Source organism: Neovison vison, chromosome X (genome assembly GCF_020171115.1).
Source record: "Neovison vison isolate M4711 chromosome X, ASM_NN_V1, whole genome shotgun sequence".
Classification (NCBI taxonomy): Eukaryota; Metazoa; Chordata; class Mammalia; order Carnivora; family Mustelidae; genus Neogale; species Neogale vison.
Window position 1 is genome coordinate 41,787,703 of NC_058105.1, and position 27,558 is coordinate 41,815,260.

Here is a 27,558-nt window from a genome sequence, read left to right on the forward strand (position 1 = left end):
TAACTTGAGTAAGTCTCCTGCCCTTTACACTTATGTACCATCACTGACTTAGACAAATGTAAGAATTTTCTTAACCCATTATATTGGTAGTCTTTCTAACTATTTTCTTCCTTGACTAAGTTGTAGTTTTCTTCTCTCAACATATATCTAACCAAGGAAAAAAATGGGAATTTGCCATCTTTATGGTTTATATTAAATTTTACTTTCTCTATTTTCTCCCTCCTTTGGGTAAATCCCATTACACTCAATTCTTTTAGTTTCATGGAACCTGCTATGGAAGAACCCCCTTTAGTGCCAGAAGCTGCTTAAGCACCACAGATTAAGTTTGATTTAAAGCTTCATGTCTAGGGCAGTCACAGCCTCTGCCAGGCATGAGGCCGAAAGTTGATCCTGTCCTTCCAGACCAAGACTTTCCCTTTTCATTTCTAATGCAGTTTCCAAAAACAGCTCTTCACAGGCTGCAGAAAGAATCTGGAGGGAGGAATTGAAAAACGATCCGTCGTCCATCTATTAATATATATGAGGTATCTTATCAGCTCTTGAATATGTAGAAGTGACTTTCTTTTTGGGAGTTAGAGTCAGCTGATGTTTATATCTACAAATCACTCAGTAGAGCAATCATAATTTCCTAGCAAATATTGATATATAACAATCTATCAATGATTCTTTGTCAGTTCCTGATGAAGTGCTTTGCTCTGGCCTAGACATGTGGTGTAAGATAAATATAAACATTAAAAGACCAGGTCCCTGGGGTACCTGGGTGGCTCAGTCAGTTAAGTGCCTGGTTTTTTATTTCAGCTCAGGTCTTGATCTCAGGGTCATAAGATTGAGCCCTGCATTGGGCTCCATGATGGGTGCAGAGCTTGCTTAAGATTCACTCTCTCTCTTTCTCTCTCTCCTTTTGACCTTCCTCCTCAGCTCTCACTTGTGCGTGCTCTCATTCCCTTAAAAACAAAAACAGGTCCCTGTTCCCAGTAAGCATTAAAATTTAAACAAGAGACAAGATCTACAAAGTTGAAAAAATATAGACATAATGATGTAAAGAGTGGTACAGTCATGCTTACAACAGCTTTCAAAGATAGGAGAAACTATTTTGACTAAATTATCTGGAAAACACTTGAGAAGAGTCTGCCTAGACAAAAAGAATAAGGAAATGTTTTCTAGGATGGAAGATAGGAACAGGTTTTTGCAGAATATGTGAAAGAAAGACACTACAGAGGCTGGTTTTGAAATAGAGGATACAAATGAGAGGATCTTGGGATATACTACATGAGGTATATTTTGGGACATACTACTTGAAGTAGCTTCAGAAGCATTTTATTCCAAGGATTAGCACTGAAGGCAAATTATATGCAATAGGAAATACCAGAAAAAAAAAGAATATAATAAGTTCAGGTGATGGAAATCACTATCTTCAAAAGTTTTATTTAGTCAAGACCTATTCTTAAAAACTAATTTAGTCAAGACCTATTCTTAAAAACTAGTACTAAAAAAGCTTGCAAGTTGTCACTCTCATCCTTACAATAAGAAAAACAGTTGAAGAAAATTAAAAATAACAATTCTTAAATCCATCAAAGAGTGGACATCACAGGGCAAACTCCTGCCCCCAAAGTTTGAGACAGGCCAATACTGAGAATCACGTTATATTGGGAGCAGAAACCAAGGAGCAGGAGCCAGTACAGATAGAAACAAACTATAACTAATAAGTCACTGTAAGGCCAGTACACACTAACCTGAGAGTTTAAAAACTCCATTAGATACAATCTTTGTGGGTACTCCACATTTTCAGGAGGTTTGATTCTAGGAGCCCTACCAGGGTCTTAGGGTGAAGATCACAGAAAAGCTTTCCTATGCTCTGTCAGGATTATTTTAAAAAGCAACTATCTTGAAATAATCCCAAAGCACTCCCTTCTTCTTTAGTAAAGACCTGCACTGAAAGGAAACTCTTTTATCAGAGCCTAAACTACTTGGATTTTACCAAACCCAACCTCCCTGAGGGAAAGGAAATACAATACCCAACTCCAGCCCCCTCAAACTTTCCTGTATCACTTAAAAAAAGGAAGAAAGCTGAGAAGCAGTTGTGAAGGTCATAGTTCAGAGGCACAGGCTCACTAAAAGACTGAGACTTTATCATAGGATTACAGAATGCTTACCACCACATCAATTAGGCTCCTGTATGATAACAAGGGCTTTCAGTTGAAAGAACTGCAAAGCTCAGACCCTATTTAAGAAGCAGTCTTGGGCGCCTGGGTGGCTCAGTTGGTTGAGCAACTGCCTTTGGCTCAGGTCATGATCCTGGAGTCCCAGGATCTAGTCCCACATCGAGCTCCCTGCTCGGCAGGGAGTCTGCTTCTCCTCCTTACCTCCCTACTCTCATGCTCTCTCTCTCTCAAATAAATAAATAAAATCTTAAAAAAAAGAAGCAGTCTCTAGGAAAACACAAAGAAAACAGTGGAGACATAAACGAGTACATGATAGGATATTTTAGCCTCTTACACCTACAACTATAGCAAACACTAAACCCAGCCTAATAACATAAAGATAAAATCTCACACTAAAAGCATTTACCTCAGTTCCTCTTACCTGATACATAATATGTGGTTTTCAAAAACAACAAAAAGCTACCAAAAAAAAGTTGAAAAGTGAAAAAAAGAAAAAAGCCTAACACTGCCCCCCCCACCAAAAAAAAAAACACAAAGAAAAAAAAAACCCAAAGAACACAGTCTGAAGGGACAGAGCACACATCAGAACCATATTCAGATATGGCAGATATTTTGGAATGATCAAACTGGGAATGCAAAATAACTATGTTTAATAAGTTAAGGAATCCAATGGGAAAAATGGACAAAATATATCAGCAGATGGATAATGTAAACAGAGAGATGGAAACTCTAAGAAAGAATCAAAAGAAAATGCTAGATATAAAAACACAGTAACAGTAATAGAAATAGAGAGTGCTTTTCAAGGGCTCATCAGTAGACTGGACAGAGGTATAAAAAAGTTGGTGATCTTGAAGATATATTGATAGAAATCTCTTAAACTAAAATGTAAAGAGGAAAAGTTCCGAAAAATGGAATAAAATATGAAATTCCCAAAGGATAATTACAAAAAGAGCAAGATACATGTAATTAAAATACCAAAATGAGAAGAAAGGAATAATTAAAATATATAAAGTATTAGAGTTGAGAATTTTCCAAAGTTAATGAAAGACTGCAAACAACAGATTATAGGAAGCTCAGAGAATACTAAGAATTAATACTAAAAATGGACACCTTGATATATCATATTCTTACGGCAGGGAATCAAAACAAAGAGAAAATTTTGAAATGATCCAGAGGAAATAAAAGTACCTATACAAGAACAAGAATAAGAAAGATATCAGATTTATCTTTAGAAACCATGCAAGCAAGTAGAGTGAAATATTAAAAGTGTTGGAAAACAAAACAAAACACCAACATAAAATTCTGTATCTATCTAAATTATTCATCAAATGTGAAGGAGAAATAGAGTTTCTCAGACAAATAAAAACTGAGGGAACTTTTGCCAGTAAACCTGTCTTGCAAGCAGTATTAAAAGTTCTTCAGAAAGGGGCACCTGGGCTAAAGCCTCTGCCTTTGGCTCAGGTCATGATCTCAGGGTCCTGGGATCAAGCCCCACATCAGGCTCTATGCTCAGCAGGGAGCCTGCTTCTTCCTCTCTCTCTGCCTACTTGTGATCTCTCTCTCTGTCAAATAAAAGTTCTTCAGAAAAACTGAAAATGATATAGGTCAGAAATTTGGATCTATATAATGAAAGAAGTATTAAAGAAGAAATAAATGAAGATAAAGTATTTTATTTCTTCTATTCATGATTTATCTAACATGTCACAATTTGCTTAGAACAATAATAACTGTTATAGGAAAAACAAGTTCTAAGGATCTATTATATAGCATGGTGGGGACTATACTTAATAATATGGTATTGCATATGTGAAAGTAGCTGAGAGTAGATCTTAGACTTTCTTACCACATTAAAAAAAAAGAGTTAATTATGTTAACTGTGTGAGTTGATGGATGTGTTAATTTTCTTGATCTGGTAATCATTCTACAACATATATGTATATCATATCATCACTTGTACACTTTAAACAACACAATTATATTTGTGAATAATTTTTAATGAAGTTAAAATGTGAAAAACAATACGATTGATGTATTTGGTGATCATAGTTTATGGATAAGTGAAATTAATGACAGTTACAAGGTACTTGCACTACATGTGAATAAGTATAGTATTATTTATAAGTGGATTTAGATTAGTTGTATATTGCAAACTGTAGGCCTACCACTAAAATTTTTTAAGAGTACAACTGATATGCTAAGAGAGAAGAGAAAATAAAAGCCCACAAAATGCTCAATTAAAACCAGAGCAGCCACAAAAAGAAAATTAAGAAAATAATGCCATCCATTGGCAACAAAAATAATAAAGTACTTAGGAATAAACTTAACCAAAGAGGTGAATGAATGTGTATAGTGAAAACTATAAAATGTTGATGAAAGAAATTAAAGAAAACACAGATAAATGGAAAGACATCCTGTGTTTATATACTGGAAGAATTAATATTGCTAAAATGTATAAACAATCCAGAGTGATCTATAGATTCAGTTGTAACCCTTATCAAAATCCTAATGGCATTTTTTATAGAAATAGTAAAAGTACCTTAAGATATACAGAACCATGAAAGACCCCAAATAGCTAAAACAATCTTGAACAGTAAGAACAAAGCTGGAGGGATCACACTTCCTTATTTAAAATTATATCATAAAGCTACAGTTACCAAAACAGTATGATTTAGTATAAAAATAGATATACAGACAAAACCATATAGAGCACCAAGAAATAAATCCATAACCTATAGTCAACAGATCTTCAGAAATCATGTCAAAGATACACAGTGGGGAAACGATGGTCTCTTCAGTAAGTAGTATTGGAAAAACTTCATATCTACATATAGAAGAATATAACTGGACCCTTATCTCATATTGTATACAAAAATCAATCCAAAAAGGATTAAATACAAACATAAAATCTGAAACCATAAAACTACTAGAAGAAAACGTAGGGAAAATTTTCTGACATTGGTCTAGGCAATGATTTTTTCAATATATGATACCAAAAGCATGGGCAAGAAAAGCAAAAGAAACAAAAAAGAATCATAAATGCACCAAACTAAAAAGCTAAAATACCATATGGTCTCACTTACATGGAGCCTGCTTAAAGATCTCTATCCCTCCCTTCTTTCCCCTTCTGGCCTACCCCCATCTGCCACTCTTTCTCTGGAAGAAAAAAGAAAAATAAAGAAAAAAAAAAGAGAGGAAAGGTAACTTAAGGAATAAGAGAAAATATTTGCAAACTATGTATCTGATAAGGGATTAAAATCCAAAACATATAAGGAACTCTTAGAACTCAATATAAAAACAAAACAGAACAAATAACCTTATTAAAAGTGGGCAAAGAACCTGAATAAATATTTCTCCAAAGAAGACCTATAAATGGCCAATGGGTATATAGAAAGTTGCTCAACTTCACTGTCATCAGGGAAATGCAAATCAAAATCACAATGAGATATCATCTTCCACCTATTAGAATGGTTATTATCAGAAAGACAAAGGTAAAAATTGCTAACCAGGATATGGATAAAAGGGAAACCTGTATACTGTCTGTTGCTATGGACAACAATCCAGATATTCCTCAAAAAATAAAAATAGAATTACCATATGACCCAGCAATTCCACTTCTGGGTATATATGCAAAGGAAAATCTCAGATATTTTCACTCTCATGTTCATTGAAGCATTATATAATAGCCAAGATATGGAAACAACCTGTGTCCATCAATGGAATAATGGTTTAAAAAATGTTGCTTACATATACAATAAAATATTATTCTGTCTTAAAAAATAAGGAAACCTTGCCATTTGCAACAACATAAGGGAGCCTGAAGAATATTATACAAAGTGAAATAAGTCAGAAAATGAAATATACTATATGATATGATACCACCTATATGTGGAATCTAAAAATGCCAAACTCAGCAACAGAATAAATGATGGTTTTCAGGAGCTGGAGGAAGAAACAGGTAAATGCTGGTAATTCAGTTATATAAGGAATAAATTCTAGAGACCTAATGTACAGCATGATGACTATAGTTAGTAATAAATGTACTGTATACTTGAGATGTGCTGGGAGAGTAAATCTCAAGTGCTTTCACCATAAACGCACAAAAAAATGTAACTATTTATGGTGGTAGATAAGTTAATTAGCTTGATTATGGTTTGGCTTGATTCACAATGTATACATATACCAAAACATTATATTGTATAAATTAAAAACACACAAATTTTATATTTATACCTCAACAAAGCTAGAAATTTTTAAAAAATCTGGCATGAAATAAAGTGAAGAGATTTGATTCTTCCAAAATAAAATAAAATACATAAAATAAAATAAAGTATCTAATCCCAATTACTTTTCATCCTAAATCATCCCTTAAACCAAATTGAACCCTCTTGTGATGTCTGGGTATCTTGCACAGTCTCTGGGTTGTTATTATTATGAGTATGAGTAATCATTGCCAAGGAATGATGATTGAGAATATCAAGAATAGGAGTATGTTTTTAAAACAAATTCTTTCTTTAATGTCATTTTTTATTTTTAAAGTACCTGTTAAAGCCTTATTAGCGACCAGGATCAAACCTATAGTCTGACAAAATCAGATTTATTGAATGAATGCATTGAGGGTGGGACACTTCAGAGTAACTGTGGGTCATTCCTCAAATGAAGGCAGGAAGAAAGCATCTTTTGTAATGTTTGGATTTCCACTGAAAGATTCCGAGTAGAGTCTAGGGAAGCCCTGATAAATTCTGGATGGGTTGGGATCTTTAAGGCTGGATTGAGAGAAGATAGGATTGACTAGGTGGTGAAAACTGTCATGAGGCAAGGATGGCTTAGCAATAGGGTATTCCCAGTAATATATGAAAATAGCAAAGTAGGTCTGAGACATCACCAGTAAGAAAGCAGTAGTCACTCAAAGGAGGTGGGAGTTGTTATGGCATTTACAGTTTCTGCATGACCTTGGGAGAAACAGTGTTTCTGTTAACTTTGCAGCTGGCTTTATCAGTCTGCTCTTGATTGATAGGAGGGCTGCTTATTCTCAGTCCAGACTGATTTTCACTCTTTGAGTCCCAGGCAAGTTTTGACTCTACATCCTAAATGTGGAGTACAACAAGCCATTCTGGGCAACTGAGGATTACCAATATGTTTTATGTTTTGATGAATTTAGTCTAGTTTCACTGGAACTGTGAGCAAAATGCCCCAGGACAGCTCTTGCTCAGTCTCTAAACCCATTTTTTTAATTCTGTAAAATAGACCGATACTATTTATCTCAGATGGCTATCATGAAAATCCCAATGTAATTAAGGATGCCAAAATGCTTTTGCACTTTAGTGTGGAGTTAAAAAGCATGAAGAGGATTTATTATTATTATCATTATTATCATTATTATTTGATAATTATAGATTCTTGTCCAAAGTAGTTTATTTTGTATTTGATATTGGACGTCTGGAGTCTGCTCAGTAAAAAAAAAGAGACACAAGTATGTGTTAGGTAGGCTTTAAATATTTTATGCATAGGTCAAGCCTAAGATTCACTATGGAACTAGAATGTGAAGAGTAGAGTCATCACTCCTCCAAAATTCATCCTTCAGATAACTGGCAATTAAGACTTAGGTAAAACTATGCTGCTTATAAAGCTTACTTTTCCACTGAAGCCCACTCATGACTTACAAAATCTATATTCACATATAGGTCATAAGATATGAAACTTACTTAAATCAAAGGCAAATTGATTGATCAGTGTTCCTTCTTCCAATGAGATGAGCTGAGAATGGAGGAAAGAAGAGATGATGTGTGTGTTTGTGTGTGTTTGTGTGTGTGTGTGTGTGTGTGTCTGTGTGTATTAGCTCAATCTGAGGATGGCCAGAGTAGATGGGGTGTTTCAAGGCACTGAAAAATTATGGTGGAAAGTTGCCAAAACAGAGCATATCATTTGCCTTGGGCTGCCTAGGACTTGAGTAGTTTATACTTGGGGGACAAACTACATACTCACAGCTCTGTATTTTTTAATTGATTAGTTATTGAAAGGTTACTTGGAGTCCTTAATATAGGCTCACTTTATTTCAATAATAACATCTTTTCATACCTGTACCACATTTCCTTCTTTGTTAAGAGCATTTTACTTATTCAAGGAAAGCATGTTAAGGTAAAGAGATGGAAACAGAAGGCTAGAAAGTGGTGGAAGTAAGACTGAAACCAAAGTCCATACACAACTTGTATGGACAATCCCTTCAGGAATTGAAAGTAAATAAAATGATTTGCATTTTATGAAGCTTGTTTGAAAAACCTCAAGATAAATTGAATATGTTTTTCAGCTCAAGAATTATCAACATTTGGTAAACATTTTGTGGTATTGCCTAAGGGGGGAAAAACATCAGATGTTAATAGAAAGATTTTAAAGTGACATTTATAATAAAAAATTACTCTTCAGTCAGGCAAAGCAATTGCGTTGAAATTCATGCAGTCTCCTTTTACGATCAGATGCAATTAATAATCCTTCAGGCAAGCTTAGAAACTATTTTTATTGTTGCTGTTTAATGGGATGAGTTCAATTTCTCTGACATTTTTATTAGCAATGTGGAATACAAACCTCACTAGCAAATTATTATTATTTTTTTAATTCTCAAGACTCTGGTAATATTAATTAGAAGGAAGTTCTGTAAAGACATGGAACTGGATTGCCCTTTTGAGAATCCTCACACCCAACGACTACTACTCCTTTTCATGAACTCTCTTATGCCACTTTGCAAACTTTTCCCATTAACCTTTAACAGAGGGATAGAAATTAGGATGTTCTTCCTGAATGATGATTTCCAGTGGGTCTCTTCCCAATGATTATTTGACTTCTCTGAATAGACATGGTAGAGCCTATAGAGAGCAGCTTGTTGTATTGACTTTAAACAGGTAGGGAAAAGAAAAAAAAACCCTAAACTTGCACAATTGCAGCTTATGCAACTACATATACCAATTTCCTTTAATATCCCTACACATGACATCTTCTGGGGTCATTGGAAAATCTGGGATGCAGTTGTATGGGATAGGGTGGCAGTTGCGAATAAATACTACATTTGGATTCAGATTTCCTTCAGGTTCAGTCTCTTGGCAACATCAGAGAACTGGGTGGGGTGGGGGGAGGGGCTATGCTGATATCTGCTAAAGGGCGATAAAGGAGAATTGGTATGCTCAGAGTGGACTCTGAGTGCTTTGACAATAGGTTGCAAGTCAGGAGATGGAAGAAGCCACTGTGGTCAAAGTACTCCGGGGGGTGGGGGGAAGTAACCCAGAGAGCAAACAAATGATAATTCCAAAACCCTCCTCAGGATTTGATCAAATATGCTACTCAAGCAAGCTGCAGGAGGGCTGCTTTGTACAGAAATTGCATTTACTGTAGTCTGAGTGGCATAATTTCGTTAAGCCTTTGGTAAATCTCCAAGCTTTTTCCCTGGGTAGGTTCTCCCCTCCCCGGAAGTTCTCTATTCTTCAGGGGCAATAGTAAGAGGAAAAAAAGTTGCAACATGTATTTCTAAGATCAAGCCACTGCCCAGGAAACTGAGAACATAAGCAGTGTGGCCCATCCTCCTGCCAGATACAGTGCGTCTGTGGCAGGTTCTCCACAAGTCACCTGCTTGGGAGCAATTTATTTACATCTCCATTTCTTAGATCTATGTGGCAGTGCACTTCCTGACATGCATGCACAACATAAGATTCACTATTCAATTAAAATATGAAGCAAATGCAATACCCTGAGGGAGAGCCATGCATCCAGAAGGAAATTTTTTTTTTCCAGAAAAATCCTTTTCAGAGGAATCCTCAACTTAACATCTTCAGCATTCTACCATAAGAACTGTTCTCTTTAGGGAAAATGTGTGGGCTATGAAAGAATGCAGATCTTCTCTTGGTTGAACTAGTGATATGATTAGCATTTTTTAAAATGAAACTACCAGATTTGTTCCAATCTGCCATGCTGTGTAAAAATCCTATATATTTTCTTTTGAAGACATTGGCTTTGAAGGCTAGAAGACAGAATCTAGTAAGTAACTCCTATGTTAGCATAAATGGCTATATCCTGAAGGAATTCCTGCACCCACACAATCTCTCAAATAGATCAAGATCATACAATTAATATTACAAAATGGCTGACTATGTGTTTATCTTGGCTAGGAATCCCTGCCTCTTTGTTTACACTTCTCTGAGGATATCTCTAGTTAACTAGAAGGGTTTTTATAAAATTTTCTAAACAAGTTCCATGTTATTTTCCTCCACTGAAAATATAGGTATGTATCTTTTTCTGTGGGGAGGGTTGGGGAGAGTGGAGAAAGAGGATGTAACAAAATTAAATCAACAATGAAATTTTGCAAGTCCTGAAATGTTGACTTACTATGGTACTAAATGTTGGTTCATTTGTACCTAATAAAGTAGTTTAGACTACTGAACAGTTTCATATATGTATGGTTTGTCTCTCACTATTCTAACCATTTGCTGCTAGAGACTGGCTGTAGTGCCTGGCTTTTCTTTTATAAAATGGTATAACCACTTTGGAATATAGTTTGGCAGATTCTTGAAAAGTTAAATAATCCTAGAGGAAAAAAAAAACAGTAGGAAAAAGCTAATGAAATTTGAATAAAATATGGACTTCAGTTAATGATAACGTATCAATTTTGGTTCACTAATTGCAATAAATGTACCATAGTAACTTAAGGTATTAATAAGAGTGAAATAAGTCAAGCAGAGAAAGTCACTTATCATATGATTTCAGTTACTTTTGGAGCAGAAGGAATAACACGGAGGACATTAGTAGAAGGAAAGCAAAAGTGAATGGGGAAATCAGAGGGGGAAACCAACCATGAGAGACTGTGGACTCTGAGAAACAAACTGGGGGTTTTAGAGGGGAGGGGCATGGGGGGATAGGTGAGCCTGGTGGTGGGTATGAAGGAGGGCACTTATTGCATGGAACACTGAGTGTGGTGCATAAACAATGAATCTGGGAAAACTGAAGAAAAATAACAGGGAAAACTCAGTATGGGATATGTAGGAACTCTCTATACTATCTGCTGTGGATTCAATATTTGTAGCTCTTCCCCAAACAAATATTCATATATTGAAATTTTAACTTTCAGTGTGATGGCATTGAAAGGTGGGGCTTTTGGGGAGGTGATTAGTTCACGAGAGAGGAGCCCTAATGAATGGGATTAGTGCCCTTACAAAAGAAACTCTGGAGAGCTTTCTCACCTTTTCCATCATGTGAGGACATGTGAAGGTATAGCAAGATGACCATCTATGAATGAGGAAGTAGGCCCGCATCAAGCACTAAATCTGCTGGCACCTTGGTCTTGGAATTTCCAGTCTCAAGGACCATACGAAATAAATATTTGTTGTTTAAGCCACTTAGTCTGTGGAATTTTTGTTATAACAGTCCAAGCAAACCAAGACCTTATCTTCACAATTTTTCTGTAAATCTAAAGTTATTCTAAAATTTATTTTTAAAAAAGAGCTAAACAATGAACTAATAAAGTTAAATCTACACTTACTATAATTCAGTCACTCCAAGTCTTGGTATTTACTCAAGAAGGAAATATATGGGCACGCAAAGATGCATAATTGAATGTTCATAGCAGCTTTATCTGGCATAGCACCTAAACTGCAAACAACCCAAATAGCCTTCGACAAGTGACCAGACTGTTTATATCCATATAATGGAATACTACTTAGCAATAAAAAGAATGAGCTATTGCTACATTTAACAAGATGGATGAATCTCAAAATAATTGTGTTAACTGAAATAATCCAGACTAAAAAAAGCACATACTGCATTATTATATTTATATACAATTCTAGGGAATGCAAACAGATTTAGAGTGACAGGATCAGTGTTGCAGAAGTAGGGCAGGAGGGAGGGATTACAAAAGAGAAACTTGTGGGCAACCTCTATGTTCATTATTTTGATCATAGTGATAGTTTCATAGGTGTATACACATATCAACCCTTACAGATTGTATGCTTTAAATTCTGTGCTGTTTACTGTATGTCAATTATATTCCCATTAAATCTGTTTATTTAGAATAGTCCAGTCATACACAAAAGAGATAATTATCTTAGGTTCATGTGACTACTACCCTTTATCATTAAACATAGTTCTGAGCTTTTTGGTAGTGGAAATTTTGCTGTGTACCTACCACTTTTCCTTTGGGGATCAGTTTCTTTTTTGAAAAAATGAAGAGTAATCCGTAAAGTCTTTTATAGGAAAATACATTGAGAATAATCCTAAATATGTATCTTCTAAAATAATTTAAAAGAAACTCAGTTGCATAATTTCATAAATCTTAAAACTTGAATTATATTTGCTAATAAACTGTTAGAAATTAGGAAACTTAAACTTTAAATGTGACTACATCAAAAACTAATGATGTACCATATGGTGACCAATGTAACATAATAAAACAATTTAAAAATTAAAAAAAAAAACTTTAAATGGGAATTAAGAGCCAAGATTTATTTATAAATAGTATATTGTTTATTTTTCTGAACATCTGTTGTGAACCAGGCAATTGACTGGAAGTTTTTTTGAATGGTTTTAAGATATAATTTACATACCATGTAATTCATCCACTTAAAATGTCCAATTCACTTTACAATTTTTAGTGTATTCTCAGATATGTGCAACAATTGCCTCAGTCAGTTCTGTAACATTTTTATCACTTCAAAATGAAGATTCAGACTATTTAATGGATACAGGATTTTGGGGTGATGAAAATATTCTGGAATTACAGAGGTTGTGGTTGCACAACATTGTGAATGAACTAAATGTCACTAAATTTTACACTTAAAACAGTGCATTTATGTTATATTATTTCCACCTCACCCCCCACAAAAATCACCCGTAAACTGTAAGTATTTACCCATATTCCTCCATCCCTACAGCCCTAAGCAACCACTAATCTACGTTCTGTCTTTATAGATTTACCTATTCTAGACATTTCATATAAATGAAAGCATATAATATGTAGGGTATTTTTCCCCTACCGGCTTAATTCACTGAGTATGTTTTCAAGGTTCATCCATGTTGTAGTGTATATCAGTACTTTATTCCTTCTTTTTTATGACTGAATATTTCATTGTATGAATATACCATATTTTATTTATCCATTCATCAGTTGATAGTCATTTAGGTTATTTCTACATTTTGTCTATTATGAATAATGCTTCAATGAACACTTGTGTACAAGTTTTTGTGTGCATGTATGTTTTGATTTTTCTTGGTTATATACCTAGGAGAATTGTTGATAACTGTACACTTAATGATTTGAGGAACTGTCAGACTCTTATCCAAAGTGGCTCCACCATTTTACGCTCCTACCAGCAGCGTTTGAGTATTTTAATTTCTCCACATTCAAGCCTACACTAGTTATAATCTTTCTGATTATAACCAGCCTAGTGAGTATAAAGTGTTATCACAGTTATTATTTGCATTTCCCCAATGACAAATGACTAATTCAAGTACCTTTCATGTACTTTTTCCTAGAAATGAGCTCATATAGTCAATATTTTGCATAGGCTCTCAAGACAGTTCATGGATCCTCAAAATTATGATCCTCTGAGTTGGAGTTACTGGGTGGACACGTGAAGAGAAACTGTCACAGTAGTTAGAATAAATTATATTTAATCATAGAAAATAATATAAAGTGAACTTGTTTCTTTTGCACTGCTATGCATTTAATAAAAAAGTGAAAGAGTGCATTATAGCATTAGTTGCACTGAAATATTGGATTGGATTTCACTACAAGATTCTTAATGGGGGGTGGAGGGAGAAGGGTCCTAACTCTTACTGGAATGAAAAATGTACACTATATATCACCACATCCGAAATCAAAGGGCAACCCCATAGTCTGAGTGAGAAAAATAATAGTAGGAATTTCGTACTCACAGTCTAAGGTAGGAAAAATGACCTATTCTTCATTTGTAAAATTACATTGTATTAAGTAGGATGAGAAAACCAATAGAATAGATGTCTATGTACCAGGGAGGTATCTGTAACAAGAGAGTGAAAAGATGTTGGGTGATGCTAATTTGAAAGTCACTTTCAGGATGAGCACTGGGAAAAATAAACACTATTCAGCAAGAGTCAGCAGTTATTTTGGCAAGTAATAGCTTACTACTGTCACTATAGCTTTACACCTATGACATATGGAAGCTGTCTGTTCTAGGGAGTAAATAAGCATTTGCCCAGTCGTCTGAGGAGTCACCTAAAAAGTACAGATATTTGTTATGGCTGGATGGAGTAACAGTGGCCTAAGCTTTGGAAACTCAAAGGAATTTGCTTAAGCAGGTTTGAGGGGATCATTACAATCCATGGTATAGTTTTAGAACCTGAGAATACTTCCTTATAAGGAGCTTACACATTTGCATTTCTTAGGGAAGTCAGCCTCCCTATTTCCACCAGATCAGCTTTTAGAAAATGGGATGATTTGGAGTTGCAATTAAAATCCCAGGCAGAAGATCTTCTAGGATGTTGCGTTGCTTAACTCCAAAGAGAGCAAAGAAAAATAACCAATTCAAGTTCTGTACCTTATTTCACCTTCTCTAATGTGACCTGCTAATTCTTCAATAAACTTCTCCCCTTTCATCCAGTAGATCATTGGTCCGGACTCTCCACTGAATCCAAAGAATGCTTTGCAAGGGATGTTCAGAGGTTTACCTGAGGATGACAGAGAAAAGGAACTGAATAAATGGCTCCTGGTTATCACTGGGAGACAGAAAAAGACTATTTAACATCCAAAGGAAAGCTCAGAAGTGACTAATTTTCAACTTTTCTTCCAATCATCTTATCACTGAATATAAGAAAAAAATTAGTCACAAGAGCTTCTGGGAAATTTAAGAATTAAGATGTTATTAAAATGAAAAATTAAAGAAAAATAATCAGTTTTAAGAACTGCTTATTTTTACTACCTCCCTTCTAGGAACTAACAGGAAGAAATCAAATGGAAAGAATTCTCCTTTCTTTTTCTTTTCTTTTTTTAAGATTTTACTTATTTATTTGACCTAGAGAGACACAGCAAGAGAGGGAACACAAGCAGGGGGAGTGGGAGAGGGAGAAGCAGGCTTCCCATTGAGCAAGGAGCCCAGTGTGGGTCTCGATTCCAGGACCCTGGGATCATGACCTGAGCCGAAGGGAGCTGCTTAACGACTGAGCCACCAAAGCGCCCCTTTATTTTTCTTTTTTGAGACTATTAATTACTGATTACTTGGACTTTCCTTTGAAGTTAACATTAATGAAAACGATGTTAATTTTTCTTGGTGAGAAAATAATAGACAACCCACTATTATTAAGATTGGATTGGGAAAATTTGTTTATTCTGATTGTCATTCTAAGAAAAATTGAATAATGCAAATCAAAGAAATACTTTTTAACTAAAAATATTTATAGGGTGTCTGGGTGGCTCAGTCAGTTGAGCGTCTGCCTTCAGGTCAATTCATGATACCAGAATCCTGGAATGGAGTCCCGTGTGGGGCTCCTTGCTCAGCAGGGAGCCTGCTTCTCCCTCTGCCTTTGGGTCCCTCTGCTTGTGCTCTGTCTCTCTTTCTCTGACAAATAAATAAAATTTTTTAAAAATATTCATAAAAAGTTACATGCAGGGAAAACAGTCTAAACATGCCTTTTATATTCTTGGAGTTATTTATAGTATTTAAACAATTCTAGGCAATACTGCAGCATTTTTTGTTATTCATCTTGGTGATTATAGCTAAAAACTTTTTTTTAATTAAAAATTTTATCATCAAATATATAAGACATTATTTTTTGCAGACATTGATTTTATTTTCTTCTTGCAAAGTAGATTAATAAGAAAAGAATAGTGTAAAGAGCATAGTCTAGACAATTCTGACAAAGGAATTCTCAATTCATAAGTCATAATGTAGCCTATCATTTTCTCTATAATGTGCATTTTTTGCCCTCATTGAAGCACCAGATAAAGAAATTTAAAACATATTTTTCCTTGTAAAGTACATGATTTGCTCCCACAATCACTCTGAGCTGTAGAAAAATTTTCTATTCTATTCTTAAGTTGCTCTAAAACTTCTATTGCCTAAGAACAATTACTTTCTGGGACCACTTTCTATTTAATTACCATAACTAGCTAATGGCTTTCTTTGAGGACCATTTTCATAAAGAAGCAATTTTAATGGGAGTTAGGTTCTACATTAAGACAAAGTAGAAATTGAAAGAACCTCACAACATGTAGATGCTGGATGATAGGCTGGGATTAACCATAATAAGTGAATTGTATATTGATCTTTCTATAGTGAAAATTTATATCTCAGCAAAATGACATGCTGTGAACCTTTACGGTCATTCAATTATGTCAAAACCTTTGGTGTCAGTAGTCTGTCATATATGTCTAACACAAATCTGACACATCTAGCACAAATCTGAAACAAGGTTATTCATTGTTGCTATGAACATATGCTCTGTGATATAAGCTTACTTAAATGAAATGCAATAAAATGAAAGGTAGTCTACTGGGAATGTGCACGGGAGATTTGGATCCTGGTTTTGGTTCTATCATGAAAAGCAGATTATCTGGCACCAGGCAGATTACCTAATGTTTTATAAACTAAATTTTATACATGTAATTAGGATGGTAATATTTGGGAAGCTCAGATAAAACAGTGTTTACAAAAGTATTTGGTGAATTCAAAAGTCCTATCTAAAACACACACACACACACACACTCACACACACACACACACCCACACCACCAACAACAACAACAACCACCACAAAAAAAGCAACAACAACAACAAAACAAACCCACAAAAATCCCATCCAAATTTAGCATGGTGGTGTTTTCCTTATGAAGCTTGGTCTTCAAGAAGCTAAATGTGAAGCATAGTCTGATGTGGATAATGGGATAGATAAGTATTAATTTTGGCTCTGCCAATTTCATGTCCTTTTTAAATTTATGCACTTCTATGTGGTAACAGCCTTCTCTTATCCATGCTATAGAAATATCTCCTGGATTCTAAAGTAGGTGTGATTTATCCAAGCAGATGCTTTGTTCTCTAAACTTGAAAATAGGGTCTTTTCTGTGTTTTATTGCTCATTTCCATGAAATTGAAGGTATTACTGGACAACAAACCATATGGCAGAAAATCCAGAGACTATGACAAAAAACTATAAATAATCCCATTTGCTAAAACTACCAGTATATACATTTAAACACATAAATTCTGGTTGTTATTCTTTTAGGCTATGTTGAAAAATATATCAAATAAAAAACCTTGTAGCAATTCCTAGCATGTGGGTGTTAAGGTCTGGTTTGATTTTAATGAAGAAAGACAATTATAGTAATGTTCAAAAAGGGACTTCCTTAAGGTGGTCTATCAAAAATGACAGACTCTGGGGGAGGAGTCAAGATGGCAGAGAAGTAGCAGGCTGAGATGACATCATGCAGCAGGAGATCAGCTAGATAGTTTATCAAACCATTCTGAACACCTACAAATCCAACAGGAGATGGAAGAGAAGAAGAGCAGCAATTCTAGAAACAGAAAATCGACCACTTTCTGAAAGGTAGGACCAGCAGAGGAGTGACTCCAAAGCGACAGGAAGATAGACCATGGGGGGTGGGGCTGGTTTCCGGCAAGTGGTGGAGCAACAGAGCACAAAATCAGAACTTTTAAAAGTCTGCTTCACTGAGGGACATCTCTCCAGAGGCTAAGCCCACGTGGGGACAGTGTGGTCTCAGATCCTGTGGGGTCACAGAAGGATTGCGGGTATCTAAGCGTTGCAGGGCTTGCAGGTATTAGAGGGGGAAGCCAGCTACAGAGATGGAGCTGAGGAGTGAGCTCTCAACTCGGGGATCCCTTAAATTATGATCCGTGGCACAGTCAGACCACTGCACTTTGAGAAGGGACCCCACAAGATCAGGGGAGATGCCCCTGGAAGAGAGCAGGGATCTGCTGGGTTTGGAGACTCCAGGTGCGGCTGTGTGCCAAAGACAGAGATGTTTGGTCACAGGCTGGGTGAGCTCAGAGCGTGGCTGGAGACCAGGGAGACAGGAGTGATTGAGCGCTTTTCTCTGAGGCTGCACTGAGGAGTGGGGCCCCAAGCTCTTCACTCCTCCTGGCCAGAGATTGGGAGGCCGCCATTTTCATTCCTGTCCTCTGGAACTCTACGGAGAGCATTCAGGGAACAAAAGCTCCTGAAAGCGAACCTGAGCAGATTCTTAGCCCACCCCTGGTAAGGGTGGTGCAATTCCACCTTGGGCAAAGACACTTGAGAATCACTACAACAGGCCCTTTCCCCAGAAGATCAGTAAGTAATCCAGGCAAGACCAAGTTCATGTACCAAGGAGAACAGCAGAATTCCAGTGGAGGAGAAAGCAAAGCATGGAATTCATGGTTTTCTCCCCATGATTCTTTAGACTTGCAAAGTTAGTTTTTTTTATATTATTTTTTTCTTATGCTAATTTTTTAAAACTTTTACTCTTCCCTCTTTTAACATTTTTAATTAGTTTATCTTAACAATACCTTTCATTAAAAAAAATCCTTTTTGACCCTTCATTATTATAGTCATATTTTATCCTTCATTGAAACTAACTTTATTTTTTGTATACACATAGGGTTTTTTCGTCTAAAAAATTTGGGATACAATTTCTAATAGATCAAAATATACCTTATATCTAGCACAGGGCTTTGTTCTAGTCTCCAGCTTGAGCAAATTCTCTCCACTTTCTTATGGCCCAACCAACTTATCTTATCAACTCAATCTTTAGAAATTTTTAAAAAAGATTTGCCTCTTTATAGTCATATTCTATCCCTTCATTTTGTTTACTATTATATATGTTTTTCATTCTTTAAAATTTGGAGAGATAGTTTCTTCTAAGAGACCAAAATACCCCCCAAATTAAGTGGGTGACCCTGTTTTATTTACCAGTCTAATATATATATTTTCTTTTTTATATTTTTATTTATTTTTCCTTTTTCAAATTTTTTTCTGAACTTCTTCTTGCTCCCTTTTTCCCCCCACAATTTGGGTTTTCTTCTGATTTGGTTAAAGCACATTTTCCTGGGGTCTTTGCCACACTTTTAGTATTTAATTTGCTCCTTATTATATTCTTATCTGGATAAAATGATAAGGCAGAAAAATTCACCACAAAAAAAAGAACAAGAGGCAGTACCAAAGTTTAGGGACATAATCAATATGGACATTAGTAATATGTCAGATCTAGAGTTCAGAATGACAATTCTCAAGGTCCTAGCTGGGCTTGAAGAAGGCATGGAAGATATTAGAGAAATCCTGTCTGGATAAATAAAATCCCTTTCTGGAGAAATAAAAGAACTAAAAGCTAACCAAGCTGAAATCAAGAACGTTATTAATGAGGAGCAATAAAAAAATGGAGGCTCTTACTACTAGGATAAATGAGGCAGAAGAGAGCGATGTAGAAGACCAAATGACAGAGAATAAAGAAGCTGAGAAAAAGAGAGACAAACAGGGGCGCCTCAGTGGCTCAGTGGGTTAGGGCTTCTGCCTTCGGCTCAGGTCATGATCCCAGGTCCTGGGATCAAGCCCCGCATTGGGCTCTCTGCTCAGCCAGAGGCCTGCTTCCTCCTCTCTCTCTCTGCCTGCCTCTTTGCCTATTTGTGATCTCTGTCTGTCAAATAAACAAATAAAATCTTAAAAAAACAAGAGAGACAAACAACTACTACTCCACTAGGGGAGAATTCAAGAGATAAGTGATACCATAAGATGAAACAACATTAGAATAATTGGGATTCCAGAAGAAGAAGAAAGAGAGAGGGGAGCAGAAGGTATATTGGAGAATTATTATAGAGAATTTCTCTAATATGGCAAAGGGAACAAGCATCAAAATATAGGAGGCACAGAGAACCCCCCTCAAAATCAATAAGAATAGTCCACAAGCCATCATCTAATAGTAAAACCTACAAGTCTTAGTGACAAAGAGAAAATCCTGAAAGCATCCTGGGACAAAGAGTCTGTACATACAATGGTAAAAATATTAGATTGGCAGCAGACTTATCCACAGAGACCTGGCAGGCCAGAAAGAACTGGCATTATGTATTCAGAGCACTAAATGAGAAAAACATGCAGCCAAGAATACTATATCCAGCTAGGCTATCATTGAAAATAAAAGGAGAGATAAAAAGCTTCCAGGACAAACAAAAACTGGAAGAATTTGTAAACACCAAACAAGCTCGATAGGAAATATTGAAAGGGGTTCTCTAAGCAAAGAGAGAGCCTAAAAGTAGTAGATCAGAAAGGAACAGAGACAATAGACAGTAATAATCAACTTACAGGCAATGCAATGGCACTAAATTCATATCTCTCAATAGTTACACTGAATGTAATGGGCTCACTGCCCCAATCAAAAGACACATGGTATCAGAATGGATAAACAAACAAACAAACAAAAAACCCCATCAATATGGCTGTCTACAAGAAACTCGTTTTAGACCCAAAGACACCTCCATATTTAAAGTGAAGGGGTGGAAAACAATGTACCATGTTAATGGACATCAGAAGAAAACTGGGGTGGCAATCCTAATATCAGATAAGTTAGATTTTAAGCCAAAGACTAATAAGAGATGAGGAAGGATACTATATCATACTCAAAGGGTCTATCTAACAAAAAGATATAACAATTTTAAATATCTATACCCCTAACATGGGAGCAGCCAACTATATAAATCAATTAATAACAAAATCAAAGGAACACATCAACAATGATATAATAATAGTAGGGGATTTTAACACTCCTCTCACTGAAATGGACAGATCATCCAAGCAAAAGATCAACAAGGAAATAAAGGCCTTAAATGACACACAGGACCATCACAGATATATTCAGAACATTCCATCCCAAAGCAACAGAATACACATTCTTCTCTCGTGCACATGGAAAATTCTCCAGAATAGATCACATCCTGGGTCATAAATCAGGTATCAAATATTGGGATCATTCCCTGAATATTTTCAGACCACAATGCTCTGAAGCTAGAACTCAATCACAAGAGAAAATTTGGAAAGAACCAAATACATGGAGACTAAATAGCATCCTTCTAAAGAATGAATGGGTCAACCAGGTAATTAAAGAAGAATTTAAAAAAATCATGGAAACAATGATAATAAAAACAAAATGATTCAAAATCTGTGGAACACAGCAAAGGCAGGCCTGAGAGGAAAATATATAGCGATACAAGCATTTCTCAAGGAACAAGAAAGGTCTCAAATACACAACCCAACCCTACACCTAAAGCAGCTGGAGAAAGAACAACAAAGAAAGCCTAAACCCAGTGGGTGGAGAAAAATCATAAAGATCAGAGCAGAAATCAATTAAATAGAAACCAAAAAGTAATAGAACAAATCAACAAAACTAGGAGATGGTTCTTTGAAAGAATTAATAAGATTGATGAACCCCTGGCCAGACTTATCAAAAAGAAAAGAGAAAGGACCCAAATAAATAAAATCATGAATGAAAGAGGAGAGATCACAACCAACACCCAAGAAATACAATTATAAGAACATATTATGTGCAACTATACGCCAGCAAATTTGACAATCTGGAAGAAATGGATGCATTCCTAGAGACATATAAACTACCAAAACTGAACCAGGAAGAAATAGAAAACCTGAACAGACCCATCACCAGTAAGGAGATTGAAACAGTAATCAAAAATCTCCCAACAAAAAAGAGCCCAGGGCCAGACGGCTTCCCAGGAGAATTCTACCAAACATTTCAAGAAGAATTAATTTCTATTTTAGTGAAACTGTTCCAAAAAAATAGAAAGGGAAGGGAAACTTCCAAACTCATTTTATGAGGCCTGCATTATCTTGATCCCAAAACCAGTCAAGGATCCCATCAAAAAAGAGAATTACAGACCAATATCCTTGATGAACACAGATGCGAAAATTCACACCAAAATATTAGCCAATATGTTCCGACAATACATTAAAAGGATTATTGACCACGACCAAGTGGGATTTATTCCAGGGCTTCAAGGTTGGTTCAACATCTGCAAACCAATCAATTAGATACAATACATTAATAAAAGAAAGAACAAGAACCATATGATATTCTCAATAGATGCTGGAAAAGCATTTGATAAAGTACAGCATCCCTTCCTGATCAAAACTCTTCAAAGTGTAGAGTAAGAGGGTACATACCTCAATATCATCAAAGCTATCTATGGAAAACCCAAAGTAAATATCATTCTCAATGGAGAAAAACTGACAGCTTTTCTGCTTAGGTCAGGACCATGGCAGGGATGTCCATTATCACATTTGCTACTCAACATAGTACTAGAAGTCCTAGCCTCAGCAATCAGACAACAAAAAGAAATTAAAGGCATCCAAATCAGTAAAGAAGAAGTCAAGCTGTCACTCTTTGCAGATGATACGATACTATATGTGGAAAACCCAGGAATTCAGTAAAGTGTCAGAAATCAGTTGCATTTCTTTACACCAACAACAGGACAGAAGAAAGAGAAATTAAGGAGTCAATCCCATTTACAATTGCACCCAAAACCGTAAGATACCTAGGAATAAACCTATCCAAAGAGGCAAAGAATCTGTACTCAGAAAACTATAAAGTACTCATGAAAGAAATTGAGGAAGACACAAAGAAATGGAAAAATGTTCCATGCTCATAGATTGGAAGAACAAATATTGTGAAAATGTCTATGTTACCTAAAGCAATCTACACATATAATGCAATCCCTATCAAAAGACCATCCGTTTTTTTCAGAGAAATGGAAGAAATAATCCTTAAATTTATATGGAACCAGAAAATACCTCAAATAGCCAGAGGAATATTGAAAAAGAAAGCCAAAGTTGGTGGCATCACAATTCCAGACTTCAAACTCTATTACAAAGCTGTCATCATCAAGACAATATGATACTGGCACAAAAACAGACACATAGATCAGTAGAACAGAATAGAAAGCCCAGAAATAGACCTTCAACTCTATGGTCAACTAATCTTTGACAAAGCAGGAAAGAATGTCTAATGGAATAAAGACAGTTTCTTCAACAAATGGTGCTAGGAAAATTGGACAGCCACATGCAGAAAAATGGAACTGGACCATTTCCTTACACCACACATGAAAATAGACTAAAAATGGATGAAAGACCTCAATGTGAGAAAGGAATCCATCAAAATCCTTGAGGAGAACACAGGCAGCAACCTCTTCGACCTCAGCCACAGCAACTTCTTCCTAGGACAATTGCCAAAGGCAAGGGAGGCAAGGGCAAACATGAACTATTGGGACTTCATCAAAATCAAAATCTTTTGCACAGCAAAGGAAACAGTTAACAAAACCAAAAGACAACTGACAGAATGGGAGAAGATATTTGCAAAGGACATAACAGATAAAGGACTAGTATCCAAAATCTATAAAGAGCTTAGCAATCTCAACACCCAAAGAACAAATAATCCAATCAAGAAATGGGCAAAGGACATGAACAGATATTTCTGCAAAGAAGACATCCAGACACATGAAAAAGTGCTCCACATCACTTGGCATCAGGGAAATATAAATCAAAACCACAATGAGATACCACCTCACACAAGTCAGAATGGCTAAAATTAACATGACAGGAAATGACAGATGCTGGCGAGGATGCGGAGAAAGGGGAACCCTCCTACACTGTTGGTGGGAATGCAAGCTGGTGGAACCACTCTGGTAAACTGCATGGAGTTTCCTCAAAAAGTTGAAAATAGAGCTATCCTACGACCCAGCAATTGCACTACTGGGTATTTACCTTAAAGATACAAATGTAGTGATCCGAAGGAGCACATGTACCCAAGTGTTTATAGCAGTAATGTCCACAATAGCCAAACTATGGAAAGAGCCTAGATGTCAATCAACAGATGAATGGATAAAGAAGAAGTGGTATATATACACAATGGAATTCTATGCAGCCATCAAAAGAAATGAAATCTTGTTCTTTGCAATGACATGGATGGAACTAGAGGGTCTTATACTTAGTGAAATAAATCAATCTGAGAAAGACAATTATTATATGATCTCCCTGTTATGAGGAAGTTGAGATGCAACGTGGGGAGCTTGGGGGGGCTAGGAAAAGAATAAATGAAACAAGATGGGATCAGGAGGGAGACAAACCATAAAAGACTCTTAGTCTCACAAAATAAACTGAGGGTTGCTGGTGTGAGGGGGTATGGAAAGGGTGGTGGGGTTATGGGCACTGAAGAAGGTATGTGCTATGGTGAGTGCTGTGAAGGGTGTAAATCTGGTGATTCACAGACCTGTAACCCTGGGGCTCATAACACATTATATGTTAATTAAAAAAAAGAAAAGACATTCTGCCCTTTCCTTGGCACTATACAATGCAGAGCAGCAATTTGTTCTGGGAATGCTTTCACTCTCCCGTCGAACATAGTCTTGTTAAATAAATGCAAGAGACAGATATTTCAGAGGTCTAGTTTTTTATGCAAATGCTGAATGAACATCCTGAGTATTCTTTCGTTAATGGCTAAAACAGGACAACCATCGCACCATCATGTGCAATACTGTGAAGAGAGTACTCTGAGGAGAGAGTATGCAATATTCTGATTAGCTTTAGTATCAAATAATAAGAGTGTGTGCAAGAGTGTGGTCACCTCCTCTTCCAAAACATATTTGAGGGATCTCTGTATTGATTAAGCAAATGACCTGAAATGAAATCTATCCAGGCTTTTCTAAATGATGGCTCATGTGCATGTGCAAACTCCTATCTAACATTTGCTTCTGCTTGCTACATATTCAGTGTCATTCCCATGGCACTGTATACCCTACTAGTAGAGATGACCAGCTCACATTTGCATCTAAAGGGCATAGTACAGTAGATTGAAGACTATCAAAATAAAAAGAACTTAATGAGTTTCGTGCCTTCACAAGAGAATGGTTTTATTTTTTTAAAGATTTTTGACAGAAAGAAAAAGAGAAAGAGCACAGGCAGGGGGAGCAGCAGGCAGAAGGAGAGGGAGAAGCAGGCTTCCCGCTGAACAAGGAGTTGGACTTGGGGCTCGATCTTAGGACCCTGGGATCTACCTTTGCTGAAGGCTTCCCGCTGAACAAGGAGTTGGACTTGGGACTCGATCTCAGGACCCTGGGATCTACCTTTGCTGAAGGCTTCCCGCTGAACAAGGAGTTGGACTTGGGGCTCGATCTCAGGACCCTGGGATCTACCTTTGCTGAAGGCAGACGCTTAACTGACTGAGACACCCAGGTGCCCCAAGAGAATGGGTTTAGATAATCCCTTTAGGATTATGCTGTATTACTAACAATTTCTTTATCATTTTCTTAAGTCTAGACAGACAACAAAACATGTTTGTACAATGAAATGTACAAGAATGTTCCTAGAAGCTTTATTTGTAATAGCCAAAAACTGGAAATAGCCCTAACTAACAGGTAAAGGGATAAACTCTGGTACATTCATATCACAAAATATTAATCAAATGTGAAAATGAGTGTATTGATACACACTACTCGTTCATTAATGGACACTTTGGTTGTTTCCATATTTTGACTATTTTATTTTTTTAAAGATTTTATTTATTTATTTGACAGATCACAAGTAGGCAGAGAGGCAGGCAGAAGGAGGTGGGGGAAAGCAGGCTCTCCCCACTAAGCAGAGAGCTCCACGTGGGGCTCCATCCCAGGACTCTGAGATCATGACCTGAGCCGAAGGCAGAGGCTTAAACCATTGAGCCACCCATAATGGACACTTAAGTTGTTTCCATGTTTTGACTATTTTAAACAATGCTTCAATGAACATGAGAGTGCAGAGGTCATTTTTCTTTTGTTTTTAATACCCAGAAGTGAAATAACTTGCATTTTTGAGGAATCTTCATATTATTCTCCATAGTGGCTGCACCAATTTACATTCCCACCAACAGTGCACAATTTCCCCCTTTTCCACACCACTGCCAACATTTATTTCTTATCTTTTTTATTTTAGCCATTCTAACAGGTGTAAGATAATATCTCATTGTGGTTTTGATTTGCATCTCCCTGATGATTGTTGATATTGAGCATCTTTTCATGTGTCTTTTGGCCATCTGGATATCTTTTTTATGGAAAAAATATGTCTATTCAGGTCCTCTGCACACTTTTTGATCAGACAATGATGATGATAATTATGATGATTATTTGGCATTGTTATATAAGTTCTTTATACATTTTGGATATTCACCTCTTATTCAATTTATCATTTACAAATATCTTCTCCCATTCAGTAGGTTTTTGTCTTGTTGATTTCTTTGCTTTTTATTTTGATGATACTTAGGATACATTATCTAGAAAAAATGTTGTTATTGCCAATGTGAAACAAGTTACTGCCTGTATTATTTTCTAGAATTTTTATGGTTTCAAGTCTCACATTTAGGTACTTAATCCATTTTGAGTTTATTTTTATGTATGTTCTTTTACATGCAGCTGACCAGCTTTCCTAGCCCCATTTATTGAAGAGATTGCCTTTTTCCCATTGTATATTTTTGTCTCCTCTGTCATAGATCTATTGACCATGAAATTATGGTTCTATTTCTCAGCTCTCTATTCTGTTTTGATCTATGTTTGTGCCAATAACACACTTTTTTTTTATTATTGCAGCTTTGTAGTATATCTTGAAATCTGGAATTGTAATACCTCCAGGTTTGTTTTTCTTTCTCAATTGTTTAGGCTATTCAGAGTCTTTGTGCTTCCATACAAACTTTAGTATTATTTGTTTCAGTTTTGTGAAAAATTATATTGGTATTTTGAGAATGATTGTATTGAATCTGTAGATTTCTTTGGGTAATATTGACATTTTAACAATATTTTTTTAAAAGATTTTATTTATTTATTTGACAGACAAATCATAAGTTGGCAGAGAGGCCAGCAGAGAGAGAGGGGGAGGCAGAGAGAGAGGGGGAGGCAGGCTCCCCACCCAGCAGAGAACCCGATGCGGTGCTCGATCCCAGGACCCTGAGATCATCACCTGAGCAGAAGGCAGAGACTTTAACCCACTGAGCCACCCAGGCGCCCCAATATTTATTCTTCTAATCCATGAGGATTGGATATCTTTCCATTTATTTGCATCATCTTCAATTTTTTTCCTCAGTGTTTTATAGGTTTTAGAATACAAGTCTTTTTCCTCTTTAAGTTTATTCCTAGGTATTTTATTCTTTTGGTTACAATTGTAACTAGTGTTGTTTTCTTAATTTCTCTTTCTGCTACTTTGCTGTTAGTGTATAGAAATCCTACCAATTTATGAGCATTAATTTTGTATCCTGCAGCTTTACTGAATTCATATATTATTTCTCATAATTTTTTGGTTGTGTCTTTGGTGGATTTTCTGTGTGTAACATCCTCTTGTCTGCAAATAGTGGCAGTTTAACTTTTTCTTAGCAAATATA

The 27,558-nt window shown here is 36.1% G+C and overlaps 1 protein-coding gene across 2 annotated transcripts in view; it reads right to left on the reverse strand.

The window, feature by feature from the left end:
- The window catches only part of IL1RAPL2 (interleukin 1 receptor accessory protein like 2), a 1,343,934-nt gene that overhangs the window by 32,523 nt on the left and 1,283,853 nt on the right, over positions 1–27,558 (reverse strand). For both annotated transcript variants that reach the window (XM_044234598.1, XM_044234599.1), the window contains one exon: positions 14,714–14,843. In XM_044234598.1, the coding sequence (XP_044090533.1) occupies positions 14,714–14,843 (130 nt within the window). The remainder of the gene's footprint in view (positions 1–14,713; positions 14,844–27,558) is intronic.